The sequence below is a fragment of the Danaus plexippus genome, chromosome 4 (assembly GCF_018135715.1).
Source record: "Danaus plexippus chromosome 4, MEX_DaPlex, whole genome shotgun sequence".
NCBI lineage: Eukaryota > Metazoa > Arthropoda > Insecta > Lepidoptera > Nymphalidae > Danaus > Danaus plexippus.
The window spans coordinates 7,390,556-7,404,583 of NC_083538.1; the positions used below are offsets into that span (position 1 = coordinate 7,390,556).

General features: G+C 27.3%; 1 protein-coding gene across 1 annotated transcript; it reads right to left on the reverse strand.

The window, feature by feature from the left end:
* Positions 1-5,389: 5,389 nt before the first annotated feature.
* Positions 5,390-10,416, reverse strand: LOC116768819 (O-acyltransferase like protein-like). The gene is made up of 12 exons (XM_032659656.2): positions 10,191-10,416; positions 9,229-9,529; positions 8,956-9,135; positions 8,643-8,722; positions 8,219-8,415; positions 7,988-8,102; positions 7,528-7,742; positions 6,877-7,179; positions 6,616-6,802; positions 6,386-6,528; positions 5,657-5,765; positions 5,390-5,587 (listed from the first exon to the last, which is right to left on the reverse strand). The coding sequence occupies exons 1-12, from the start codon at positions 10,372-10,374 to the stop codon at positions 5,487-5,489; spliced, it is 2,115 nt and encodes a 704-aa protein (XP_032515547.2). The 5' UTR covers positions 10,375-10,416; the 3' UTR covers positions 5,390-5,486.
* Between the last annotated feature and the right edge of the window lie 3,612 nt (positions 10,417-14,028).

Genomic DNA, 14,028 nt, shown 5'->3' on the forward strand with positions numbered 1-14,028 from the left:
ATGTAGTTTTTAGGGTTCCGTAGTCAAATGGCAAACAACGGAACGCTTATAGATACGTCATGTCTGTCTGCCCGTCCGTCCATATGTTAGTTACACCCATTTATTTCCGAAACTGTTGTGCCTACATAGTTGAAACTTTGTAGGTTTATGTATTCTGGTAACCGCTATTCGAATTTTTAATAAAAATTAATAAATGTAAAAATTAAAAGGAGGCATGTTTTTCAGCTAACCTATACGTAATGGGTGTCTATGGATAGGCCTTTAAAAAAGACATTAAGGTTCCAAAAACCATTTTTCATCAAATCAATTGTTTGATAGTCGCTTCCAAAGTGGAAAAATGAGTGTCTCCTCCCCCCCCCCTTTTAACTTTTAAAATAAGAGAGTGAGAAAACTAAAAAAATATATGCTGTAGATTTCAATGGAAACTTTCAACGAAAATTGGTTTGAACGAGACATCATTATTAGTTAGTAAGAAATAATACATTTTCAAAAGACGCATATACAACTTTGTCGTTCATACAAATACTATGTTAAACCAAGTTATTATTTTTATAAAACATCGATCAAAGTTACAACACACTACAATTACTTTCATATTATGTCATCTTCTCGCTGCTACGGAACCCTTCATGGACGAGTCCAACTCGCACTTGTTTTTATTTTTAAATTATATAACGCGCAGTAATCCGAAAATATTAGTTGCATTTAAATGAATACTCGCGAAAGTCTGAGATCTATTGTTGCAAACAATATTCTCAGATTTCTTATAAATAAAATATTGCAAGATTAACACCAAAGGGTACTGGAAATAAAAGAATTAATATTATACTTAAAATTAACAACGTTAGATGTCTACTTTTTTTTAGCATATTTTACACTGATGACGACTAAAATTAAGATATTACATTCCTGTTTCATAGGAATTTAATATCTTAATGAAAATATTGTTATATTAACATCGGTATTTCTATAAATTAGTTTTATTCGAGAATCAGAAGTCAACCAGAATAAATTTTTCAAAAAAAAAAAACTTAAAGATATGAATATTTTACGGGGCATTGTTTATTAAGTAAATATTTTATTTAAACTTATGCCGAATGAAAAAATCGATTTTCAAATAAAAGAAATATTCGCCTACTAGATATTTTTTCTTGGAGATTTTTTTCATCTTCAATATTTGCAAATTTTGACAGCATAAACTAGTAATGAGGAGATTTTTTTTTGAAAAAGATAACATTCATCTCTGTTTAATGGTAATATTTTTTTCATACATTAGTTTCTTTTAATCGAAAGAGTTTATTCTAAAAATATTTGATCATCTTACTAATAGATCTTCTTTCCAAATAGCTGATCTATAGATTATTTGAAACTAATAACCCGACAATATATATATATATATATACTTATTTAAGATAGTTCTAATAATCGACTTTCTCAAGCAACCCTATTTTTTACTTGTTATTAAGCTGTGTTTTATTAGAAAAAGTTTGAAAAATAAAAGATTTCTTGTCATAAATATCACTTAAAAAAATTGGTTTGTTGTAATTAAAATAATTGGCTTCATGAAAATCTTATGTAAATTTTTTATTTATTTGTGATCAATATTTTGATATATTGGATACCTTTTCTGATGGTAAAAACATTATCCTTTGACCAAAGTGATTGCTTAGTAACTTGATATTTTGTACAACTTGTAAAAAAATGTGACGATATTTTAACATTTCATTTTGGGACACGTTAGTTCTAATAAAAATTTAACTTCTGAAAGTTATCTAACAGTCACTTTTTGTTGGGTATATATAAAAGTATATAAAATATAGTATAATTTTAATAGCAATAATTTTATAAAGCGATATCCGAAACATTGTGCAGATTACAAATTTAGTTTTTATATAATAATTTATTTAAGAGCAACATTGCAAATTATACATACGATTTTTTTTATCTTAAATCTTGAAACGGTGACAAGGAAGCTATGAACAATAATAAACAAAAAATACAGTTTTATAAATCAATAACAATTTATATTTTATCTGCGGTGCTTCAAGGTAATCAACTAATGCGCATTTAATAGATTATCAACAACTAAATGGAAAATTAAAAAATTAAATGTACTAACGAACATACAAACATAATTACAAGTAATAAATTTGTCATTTAATATTAAAGTATATTTCATAGGAATAATAATTATATATATTATCATAAGAATATATAGTATATTTTCATAAGAAAATAAAATTTCAACAAAATTTTGTTTTCAAGGGTTCCTTCATTCCTTAGTTGTTATCATAAGTGAACCATACTACAAACAGCTATACTTTTAACACTTCACTTGTAAATATATATGATCTCATACTAAAAATATTAAAACGGTAGTATCAGACCATTTTATTAAGAACAATAAATTGAACTGTTTCTAGGGTATTCACAATATTTTTAAGAATATTAACATAATAAAACAATTAGTATAGATGAATGTCTCAACTACATTATTTAAAACTGGTATTTAAAATTTAATATTATGTTTATTTATAGTAGACGTCTATAAGCAACGGTGATAAGACGAGACAGCTAATCTAACACTCGTTGCATTTTCACACTACATAATTACAGTTTCTAGTCTTGCGTATATATGGATCTCAAATTTAAAATTACATAAAAGTCTTATTGAAGAAACATCTATTAACATGGGTATGTGGAAATATAGTAACAATTAATTCCGTAACCAAATCGTGTTTTGTATAGTCACGATAATCCATGAACATGTAAAAACGTTGTATTGATTAAGTGTAAAAGATAAGAATTGGTCTAATCACAGACGTTAAGAACATCATGTTTTTTGTGTTATCAAGTACACGTATTATGCGTATTGGTTATCAAAAATCATATTTGTGTAAAAAAATAATTTCATCATATTAAAATGTGATAACTTTTTAAATTTGTTTCTTCATGAACTTATTGCAAGTCATAGAAAAATGTCTTTTTGTTTTTTTAGTAAAACACCAAATTAAATATCTTTAACAGTGTTGGTGAATTTGTATAGAACAAAAGTCAATAGTTGCTATGACGACTGAAGATACGTCTGGTATTTTTGGTTACAGATACTACAACTATATAACACAGAAATAAAGTTCAACAAATTATTTTCAAATTAAAATTTATATTAGAAATTTTAGTATAAAGTATTCATAACTACCACCACCAACATTAATATTGTGCGCTTAGGTTTTTAAATTAAAGTAATGATGAGCTTATATACTAGTAAAAATTTTAATGCTAATTTTTAATACTTGCTGGAAAGTTCTAATGAAAACTATATACAATATTTGTAGAGATTTTTTGCAAACTTATTACATAAATCATACTCATGTTCACTTATGAAACAGAATACCTCAAATCTCCAACGCGTAAATCTCATCTAACTAGAGTATTTACTCTAAAAGACATTTCCAATAGTTTTTTTTCTAAGGTAGTGTTAAAAAAACAAACGAACAGATATTTAAATAGCAACCATAAATAAAATTCTTAAAAAAAGAAATTATTTCGATTTCATTACATACCTAAACTGTTATACATTTCAAATATCTCACAAATATTGTCTTTAAAACTATTCGTCTGATAAGTTTATATACAAAAAAAAATAATAAGCAAACTGCATAAGCACATTTGCGTACGTAGCTAATATATTCAAGTAACATAGCGGTAATTTTATATCAATTTTACAAAAACCGTAAGGCATCATTTTTGTGAATGCTACCTTTGTCAAACGTAATATATTTTATGAAGATATATTTTGCACTATCGGTAAAAGAAGAAATGTGGTTTTAACCTCAATACTATTTTAAATGAATTAACAAATTGGAAATTAAAAACTATTTTTGAATTTTGGAGACAAAAATAAATATTGCAAAGCATTCAATGGTAAAAGTATTTCTTGAATACGAGCATCTAAAATGTTATCAAACAAAACCTTGTGGGTATTATATGATGTTTCTTTTTAATACTCGTAAACATTTCGTTCTGTCACGGGTTACTTTTTTAATGTTTTATATGATATATTTTTGTTTTAGTTTCAATATGTTCTCACGTGGACTCAAGGATTGTTACAACATATTGAACTCAAAAAAATTAATCGTATAATGGCTAAACTATCAAATTCATCCTTAAAATTAATGTAAAACTAATAAATTAACAAATCATCATCATTAACGATGGCTAATATTCAATATTTATTTTTGTAATATGCAATTTTCAATATCCATTAACTTATTCGAGCCCTTGAAGAAAAAATAGAATATATGTCATTGATATGTTAATAGTATTGACAAACGATAGAACTTTACTATCTGTGACAAATAGTTCGGCTACATTCTTACAAACAAAAGTTTTCCTTTTCACAGTTTAGCTCTATTAAAACATGCACATTAAAATCACCAAATGATTCAGTCTCTACCCACTCTCTTTTTTTTCCACAATCTTATTATTGAATCCTAAACAAGTGAGTTTATCTTCTTTTAAACATATCATATTGTAATAATATATAGTCTAGTTGAGTGTACGATAGATATAAAGTCAAACAACATATAAAATTCAAGGTCGCTTTATAATTAATTTCAAGTTTTCTATTTTATCTCATAATAATTTTTTTCTTGTTTATTTTGCCAAGACATACTATTATGACTTCGACTTGCATTGAATTGTAATTTTTAATAGTTAAGTCATTTAAAAACATAAATCAATAAAACGACTGTTTTTTTATAATATTTTGTTCACAAAAATTATGTTTTTATAAAAGTAATTTTTAATGGGATTATATAACACGCTTTCGAAAAGGTAAAGACAATTTTTTTATTGAATATGAGAATATAACTTTATTATAACTCTCTGAAACCAAAACCATATAACTTTCACAACAAATTCAAATGGTACCTAAGCCTACATCACAGAAATACTTACATACTTTAAACTTTTCATTTCTATATTTATTTACAGGACTCTCATCATATCAGGAAATAAATGTTTCTTTTCCCATATCTATCGACACTATCTTCGCTTGACAAAAAAACAATTCTATGTAAGTTATATTTAAAATCAAATATCATACTTTTATTTTTCGTAATGATGTGACGATTCTGATTCAATAATTTTGATTGAATAAATTAATAAAACAAAAAAAAAAATATATAAAAAAATTAACTTTACTATTAATAATTACTTTCAACTTTCAAGGTTTATCTTCAAAAGCGACTCAAAAGGTTTCTCATCAAAAACAGGTACCAAGACTGTGAATATGGTTCTATTCTTTAATATAAAATTTCGAACAAGGTTCGTTAAAAAGATTTTGATTTTATGCTAGGTAATGCTTATTTAAAAATAAATACCAAAGTCAGAATATAATTATAATGCATATAAATAAGGACTTTTCACTAACAGAACTTCACATTTTGTACATTTAATTTGTAATAATAGCTTGTAGCATTTCATTATGAATCTTGTTTCTTTTCTGGAATTTGATGGGTCGGTAAATTGCCATTTGTAATTTGTACATTACTAACGCCATTTTGGTTTGTCCTCTTTCTTGTAACTGAAAAAAAATTAAGTATTGAAACAAATTTTAGTCGTTAATGTGGTAACGTATATTTTGAATACTTACTCAATGAGAGGCATAGCTTAATCAGGTTTGAAAACGGTAAGTCAACAAATATTGTGATCAAAAATGAAGTAACCAGTGCTATTGCTATGAATCCCATGGCATCAAACATCTGTAAAAAAATGTTATTGAATTAAAGTATAATCTACAAAAAGAAAACAATGACTGTGTATAAATATCGAAAAAAAATTCCTAATTATTTTTAAAAGCGAAAAGATAACACACTAATAATTATCAGTAAAGACTTTACTCTGTTTAAAAAGAAATTAAAATATAATGGTGTCGGCAAAGACGATCTGGCGAGACTTTTAAAACTCGAACTCCGTAAAATTGTGCTATGTCATCTGTTACATTTTAATTATTATGGGGTTTTTTGACTAGAGTCATTTTTTTTTAGAAAGAGTGGATCTACTAAACTATTCCGAACACGTGATTTTTTATACTAAGACAGACTCTTATCAAAACATTAAATTAGTTACTTTATTATAATTGCGAAATTGTAGTAACCGATGACATAATATAATCAATATAAAAATGTACAAAGTTCCAATTTTAATCAATTACATTTACATAGCCGTATCTTTATATGTTCAATATTCTTAAAATAAAAATAACGTTAACGTTTTCTTTACTAAATTTTTTTATAGTACTTATAGTATTACTGATACATTGATTTATTATATTGTTTTTTGTTTTTAATTTAAATGCTATTTAAAAATTATATATACTTACCACCCTTTGAACTGAAAAGTACAGTGGCTGTAAAGCATTTGAGTAAATCACCAAGATTAGTGACAAGTGTGACAGGTACATTGCATAAGATATCCGAGATGGGATTTTCCAAAGGTTCAAGCTAAGTAACCAGTTGATTGGGCCTGAAAATGAGTTGTTTAAGGCTTAAAAAAAATTACACAAAAATATTCTTTATTAGCATTATAACATTATAAGGAACAAAATCGTACCTGCATAGCCATTATAGCAAGCATAAATAATCCAACCAAGACCGGCAGCCCAAAATGGTCGTAAAAATGATTGAAAAAGATCTTTAACAATTTGGTTATCAAAGTTTGGATCATCACGCTTATCATGGCAGTATAGGATAAGGGCCAAGAGTGAAATAGAAAATGCAGTTAAAGCGACATGCAAATGCTGAAAGTTAAAAATGTGTTTCAATATAATTATAAAAAAAAGAAATTGTTAACGATTCTTTTTTTTCTACTTACCATCGGCATTTTCTTTTTTTTTTCTCGTGCCAAATGAAGAGCATATCCAAACACCATTCCCACAAAGAAAGGAGGGGCTCTTGTTAAAATATTGACATAAACATAAACGAAGTAATTCAAACCTTCATCTGAGAAAGTATTTGCAAAAATATAAGCTGTAGAAGCAGTCAGAGACAAAAATAGAGCAAGAAACAGAGCTGACCACGCTAGTCGTCTTTCTCTGCCCAAAACCCAAAACAGAACGATTGGCGAAAGAATATGTAATTGCACATCAATTGCTAGATACCATGTCACAGGAATGCACTGCAAAACAATTGAAATATAAGGAAATAAATATACAACTGTAGGTTTTTCAGTGCAAAAGATTTAAACGTCATATGTAAATTGCACGCATTTTTGTTTATATTTCTTTTTTATTTTGGTGCAGTTCTTGTAAACAGTTTTTCTAACAGCACAACGTAAGCAATAAATAATATTATCTGTTAATTTTAAAATCTCTTACATCTTCATTTTTCTTTTTAATTAAAAAACTGACAATACGAGTAGGTATTGCTAAATTGCTTATTATTTTTGTGGTGTAAACTATTTCGATTAAATATAATCGAATATCTTATAGTAATAAATAATTGAACAAAATTTATACAAACTCACAGATTCTTCGGGATTGAGGAAGTTTTGTAAATGTAGTAAAGTTGACCACCATACTGTTCTACAGTTCTGGACGTGGCGTAAAACAACTGTCCACATAGGACCGTCTCCTATACGATTATATATAGACACTTGGAACAAAATTACAAAGGCCAATACAGGAAACATACGAAGCAAACGGTTAAGGTAAAAAGGCACAATATTTTTCAGCAATTGACCTAGAACACAAGAGAAATAATAAAGAGGATTAGTATATTTCAGAACTCATATACATTGATTTATAACTTTTTAAAGATTTTTAATAATTTATTTTTGAAATATTTGAACATATATATCAAAAATGTTGTCTTAATATTCATTACTTTTATTTATCTATTCTTTCTTAATAGTTATGTGAATATTTTAATGGAATATACAGAGGACATTATACATACTGTATAAAACATAAAATAAAATTACTTACATCCAGTTAGTTTATGAGCAGTAGTGTACACTAAAAGAATTCCACTCATCAAAAAGAAAGTGTCAACCGAAAGGAGAGCCGTCCGTATCATTATTGAATCGTAAGATAATGACCACTTGAACAAAAGTAAACAAAAGTTTAATAGTGTCATAGCGACATTAGTTCTTTGTAAAATATGTATAATTTTGCTTCAGTAATTATATCTAAGCCTTTATTTTCACTTTCACTTACTTCCATCGTTTCTATCGTATTTGCGGGAAAAAAATTAAATATGAAGAAAACGTGTCCAAACACCACCCAAAATAGTGCTAGCGATCGTATACCATCCAGACATTCGATAATACCTGGTTGAGGCTTAGTTGATATAACGCGTTTAGTATTGGTGTACGCCGAAAATGCACTTAGGAGAACGTTCATATTTTTGGGATCTGTAACACTCATACATAACAATTTACAAGGCATTATTTGTGTTTTTTTTTTTGTAGTTCAACTGATAGTTCAACCTTTTGTAGTTAAAAAAATCCTTGACATCAATAAAAATAAATAATATGCAATCTAGTGTAAACATATTTTTCGAAGACAGTCTAACTGTGGGACTTAAATATAAAAAAAATATATAATTTTTTAGAGTTATTAGTGATTTCCATAAAGTTACCTTTTTTAGAGAAAACTGTGTAATATACATCGTAGCTAGTACTCAATATAATCAACAAACCAAGTAGAGAAAAGATAACTCTGAAATCAAGAGATATAAAGTAAAAGATATTGATTACAAAGATATTAATTAAAAATGGTCGTTATTCTCTTCAGTTTTAAAAAATCGCACCATTTACTTTAATATACACGGAACACATGTTATCCATTGCAACATTTAATGTCACATTATTGTCTGCTTAGGTGTCGGAAGCACCTATTTTAAAATAAGGAGGATTAAAATTTTCTAAAATCCAATATCAAAAACTTCTTACATAGCAATATAATCGGCAGTAATCCAGTGTTTATCGTTTGGAAGGCGACAGTACATATTAGAATGTTCTAATGTGTAATTAAATAAGTTAAATAATAGCGCTTCTTCTGTTGTACATACTTTTGGTATACATATACCAAGTTGAAAATCAATATCAGGCAGTGTATTATTTGGATCCATCCTGAAAAAAATATATTAAATTGTTATTTATAACGAGATTTTACTAAAATTATTTCTTAAATTGTTACGCATATAAATTTTATTAAAACCATACCTCTGATATTCTATTGTATTGCCGAATATGGAACGCATTTTGTCCAGATACATATTTCTTTCTTCAAGCTTCCTTTTAGTTTGTAGAGGTAATTGTAATAGGCTTGGATCAAATTCTAATGTCGATTGTGGATTTTTTCTTGAATTTAAATTAACTGGTACGGATATTAAACAAAATTTTCCTTGTATTTGCATATCCTCTGATACATCTTGGTGTATACCAAGGCATTGGTGATAGTTCCCATAATCTTTAAGATTTCCTTGTAAAATTCCTTTTGGAATTCTTAAACCGGCATCCACAACTAAATTTAAAGCAACCTAGTTAGTTGTTATAAACTGGGTTTTGTATTCTAACGTAAAAGGTAACGTAAAGTAACTTTAAAGGTAAGGTCAAGGCTCTATAGACTACAAAATTATATATACCAACAAAATTAGGCACAGCCATCGACTGTTGCGAATGCCTTTTTTAGGTTTACTCTTAATATTTATTATTTCTTAAAGGTAAACAATTTGCATTTTGTCCTTTAGTTTGTATTTTTGAATTTATTCCAGAAGTCTATTTTTGTTTGAATTAATATCATCTATTTATCTTTTTCTATCTCAAAAATAGTTAAGGTTACAAAAAAATATATATAATTTTTTTCGATGTATAAAAAAAATTATCGATCGCGGTTTAATCATATTACCATAATAGAAATCACTGAAAGAAAATGAAAATCGTAAAATAACGATATTAAGTACCGAGAAAAAATGATATCACCGAAAAATACACAAGTTATTTATTTTTTTTGCCATCTCTTTAGACACAAAATATCATATTATGGAAATTGACAAAATCAAAACTGAACTTTCACAATTAGTTGCAATATTTTCTGAGTTGATGAAAAAAAAAAGGTTGGTTAGTATTTCATATTTTTTCTTATCACACGGATAGCTAATAAGATATAAATGTAAGATACTCACACTGTGCAGAAAGAAATGGATCAGATCTACGGATGTATTGCAATTGATTTTGGCATTGTTCTGGATCTAGAACACGTTGGTGTAAATCACGATCCAGAGCATCCAAATAATCACCCCCTGATATTTTTGCATTTGTTTTGTTTAGAAAAAAAACCAAAGCGGTAAAAAATATTGAAGTTTTCATTTTAAAGCTACTAGTAAGGAGACCCACAGTGGACTGATGATAATTAAATGATTGGCCTCATTTAAAGATAACAGTTGATATTTGCTTAATTCTGACCAATCAAAATTTATATAATTACGTTTTATTCCATTTCTCAGTAAAAAAAGAAAAAATTCTAAAAAGTCGGATAATACTTAATTAGACATCATAGTAAACCCTAAATTTTCTATAAAGTTCCAATTTTTAATTGAGTTTAATGGTTTTATATAAAATATTATAATTTTGTTAAGATTGTAATTAAATTATTTATATTTAATCGAGTTTCTTGTCAAATCATTACAAATATAATCATATATAAATCTATATGCTCACACTGCCTAGTCACATTGATTTTTTTTATTTTATATCAAATTAGAAATCAAGTGATTTATATTATCTAGTACGAACATTCGCTGTATTGAGTTTTATACCAAAAAGCAAGAAATTAAAAATGAACTAGCTTGAGTATTAAATAATATTTAGGCCAGGAAAATATTCGTAATTTCTTAAGTAAGTAAACTGATAATTTAATGATAAATTTATGAGCGTCAGAAGTAAGAGACGTCTGATATGATAATTTTGTGTGATTGCAATATTGGTAATTTAAAAATTAGGTATACAAAATTTTGTGGAACGTTTATCATATTTACAGAGAAACCAAATTTGTTATAAATTTTCACCTTCTAAATACAAGGCAATATCACGCGATAAACATAGTATAAGACAAAGATTTTTAAATTCTTTTTTAAATATGTTTGTTTTAACACAGTAGGGAAATGACTCATAGGTTTATACGTGTCACCTAATTAATAGATAATATTTTTTAATCAACTAGCCGAATACCTACTCTTTCAAAAATGACTAATATTTGATGATATCGCATAACTAACTATTTTACACGGTCTGTATGTAAAATCTTAAAAATAACTTATAATTTATATATACTTAACTAAACTATATCTAAACAATTAAATTATCATTTCATTCTATGTATCTGTCTATAACTTCTCAATAGTTCTGAAAGATTTAACTAGAAACAAACATGCAACTGTCACGCTTTTCATTAATCATAATTTTGCTAATTGTTATTTGGTTGTAGACGGGTGTGACTTGCCCAGGACTAGAGTTAGTGTGTGCTTCAGGGGTAGGCTAACATTTTTTTGAACTGGTTGATGGTTGATGAAGAATATAACCATTATAATTATTAGGTAATAATAATTCTTACGCAATGATTATTCTTCTCGTAGTCGTCGTTTCCTTTAGTAGATAATTATTAATTTGTTCATATACGGTATTTTTATGGAGATAATTATAGAATTCATATTATGATAACGACATTTAATTACTTTCTCTCCTTACGTGTTCTGAACAAGAATTTAAAAATTATAGCTTTGGTCTAACCAACCACTTCTTATGCGACTTATCTATTGCTGTTAACTCTATTCGCTTTAAAATCCTCAGCGATTAGGGTGTATAGTCCGAATGGCACCTACCCTTGAAATACGGGCCTGAAGTGCCCGAGGGACCACGCAAATCCAAACGTTGCTTTTGATTCTTGGCTTAAGATTCCGTTGAAGGCGCATCATGAGTGGCCCCTGGTCATGGTATTAGCTATTTTCAATATATTTATATATAACTAAAGTTTAACATGAATTTGTTAATACAAGTTTGTAAGCAATTGAAATCAGCTACAACTTAGAAACAAGAAAACTCTCTTATATTTTTTATTACAATGATGATTTGGAAACATCCCAATCTATTAATCGATAACATTTCCCTCAATCAAGTATAGATAAAATCACTAAAATTAACTTCACATTTTTTATTTACTACACAAAAAGATAAACACAGACATACATGACATGATGTAAACATATATATATTCCTAAATCGTAACTTTAATACATTTACTGCTTTAATCTTATCGACTCAAAGGCAAGAGGTAATTCTAAATTTATCCTATATTATATAATTTTAACAATTATTACTTTAAATTTAAATGTAATCAAAAGATTTTGTATTTAAATTTTTTATCTATGCTCGTTTTTATAAATTATAATTATAATAATATTTTTTATAAAAATAGAATAAAAACGGATTATTAATTTCATTGTGACTGGCGGTTTTTTGACAAATTCAACTAATCATATCTAAGAAGCATATCAAGTGATCATATCTAAGAAGCACTTTCAAAAGTTAATAGGGAAATCAGCAAATTAAATAGTCGTAATGAGTGAAACTGATAATGTATGTTATAAAAGTCATAAAAATAAATGTCTGTCTAATATTATTACTTTAATATTCATTCATAATATTCCGTTATCATAATTTCTTAAATTGTTTTTTATTGCGTATATAATTGTATTGCTTGATATTTTTTCCTTTACATTACATACTTAGATATAGAAAGGAATGAGTTACCTACACAAACTGAGTAAATATACATTTTAGAAGGCTTCATATGTAAAAGAAAACAATAGATCTCTCTTTTTGAAATGATTAATGAAAATGTTAATTAACGTAGAAATGTATTCTTCGCAAACTATTGATCGTGTAAAAAATCCAGTCCATTAGGATGAAAATGACTATTATTTGGAATATTGTAAAATATGATTTCATATAGATACCTGAACAGGAGTATATTCACCACGAGTTCAAAACCTACACCTGGAAGCGTGGTTGATTTCGGGTGGCAGGAGGTTTTATCTTCTGTTTTAACTTCTTTCTGGACCGAGCCTCAACAAATGTTACTTAGAGTCTAGAAGTTCCATTCCACTGGTCATTACCAACTGTAGATAAGGAAGTAAGCAGCCATAGCAAAATGTATGGTATAGGTAATAGGCAGTAGTAAGTCTATTGTGAATAATAATAGATATAGTTAGTTATGAATCGGAAATTAGATACGGGAATATAATGCCTAATAATAAGCCGTATAGTATTAAATTATGACTATAAGTATGATAAGAGAAGAGTAATAAAAATAAAATTACAGCGAAAATGTTACACAAAGAATTTAATTAGATGTAAGCAATTATAAAATACTTTGAATAGAGAAACAAGTATGAATAGGTAATTGTAAAATTGGACATAAAGAATGGAGAATAAAACTAATGCAATTATAGAGATAATTAAAGAACAGTAGAAATTAAAAAAACACCTAACGCATAGTAAGGAAAAATAAAATTATATAAATATGCTTTAATTAACAGAACAACTAACCAAGGAAAGAACATAGAAATTAGGGAGAAATCAGAAGAGACAAGAAGAACAAGATAACACATCATGAAAAAAAAAAGGGCAGATTACAATTAGAAATGATAAAACTGAAAACATTATTTGTAAACGAAAACTAGTAAGCTACACGTAGCCTAAAAAAAGTTATAAGTCATCCACATCACATCTCGTCTGCCCGTGATCACGACTGCTGAAAAGTAACCGAATCGTCGGAACTATGTAGTTTTTAAAAAAAATAAAGCATGCGTAGTATGTCCGAATAATAATATTTTAATTTATACGTATAAGGTATATCTTGTATTCCACGTACCGAGACACGGACAGTGACATTTACTTGGTTTTGTGCTCAATCCATCGGTCCACTCACAGAACTTATCTACTTCATGCAATAGTACTTGACAG

Coding starts and splice junctions, on each gene's coding strand:
- LOC116768819 (XM_032659656.2), bottom strand. CDS start 10,374: ATGAAAACTTCAATATTTTTTACCGCTTTGGTTTTTTTTCTAAACAAA. Junction 9,530..10,190: donor TCCATTTCTTTCTGCACAGT/GTGAGTATCTTA, acceptor CTTTAAATTTAG/TTGTGGATGCCGGTTTAAGA. Junction 6,803..6,876: donor AAAAAAAGAAAATGCCGATG/GTAAGTAGAAAA, acceptor TTTAACTTTCAG/CATTTGCATGTCGCTTTAAC.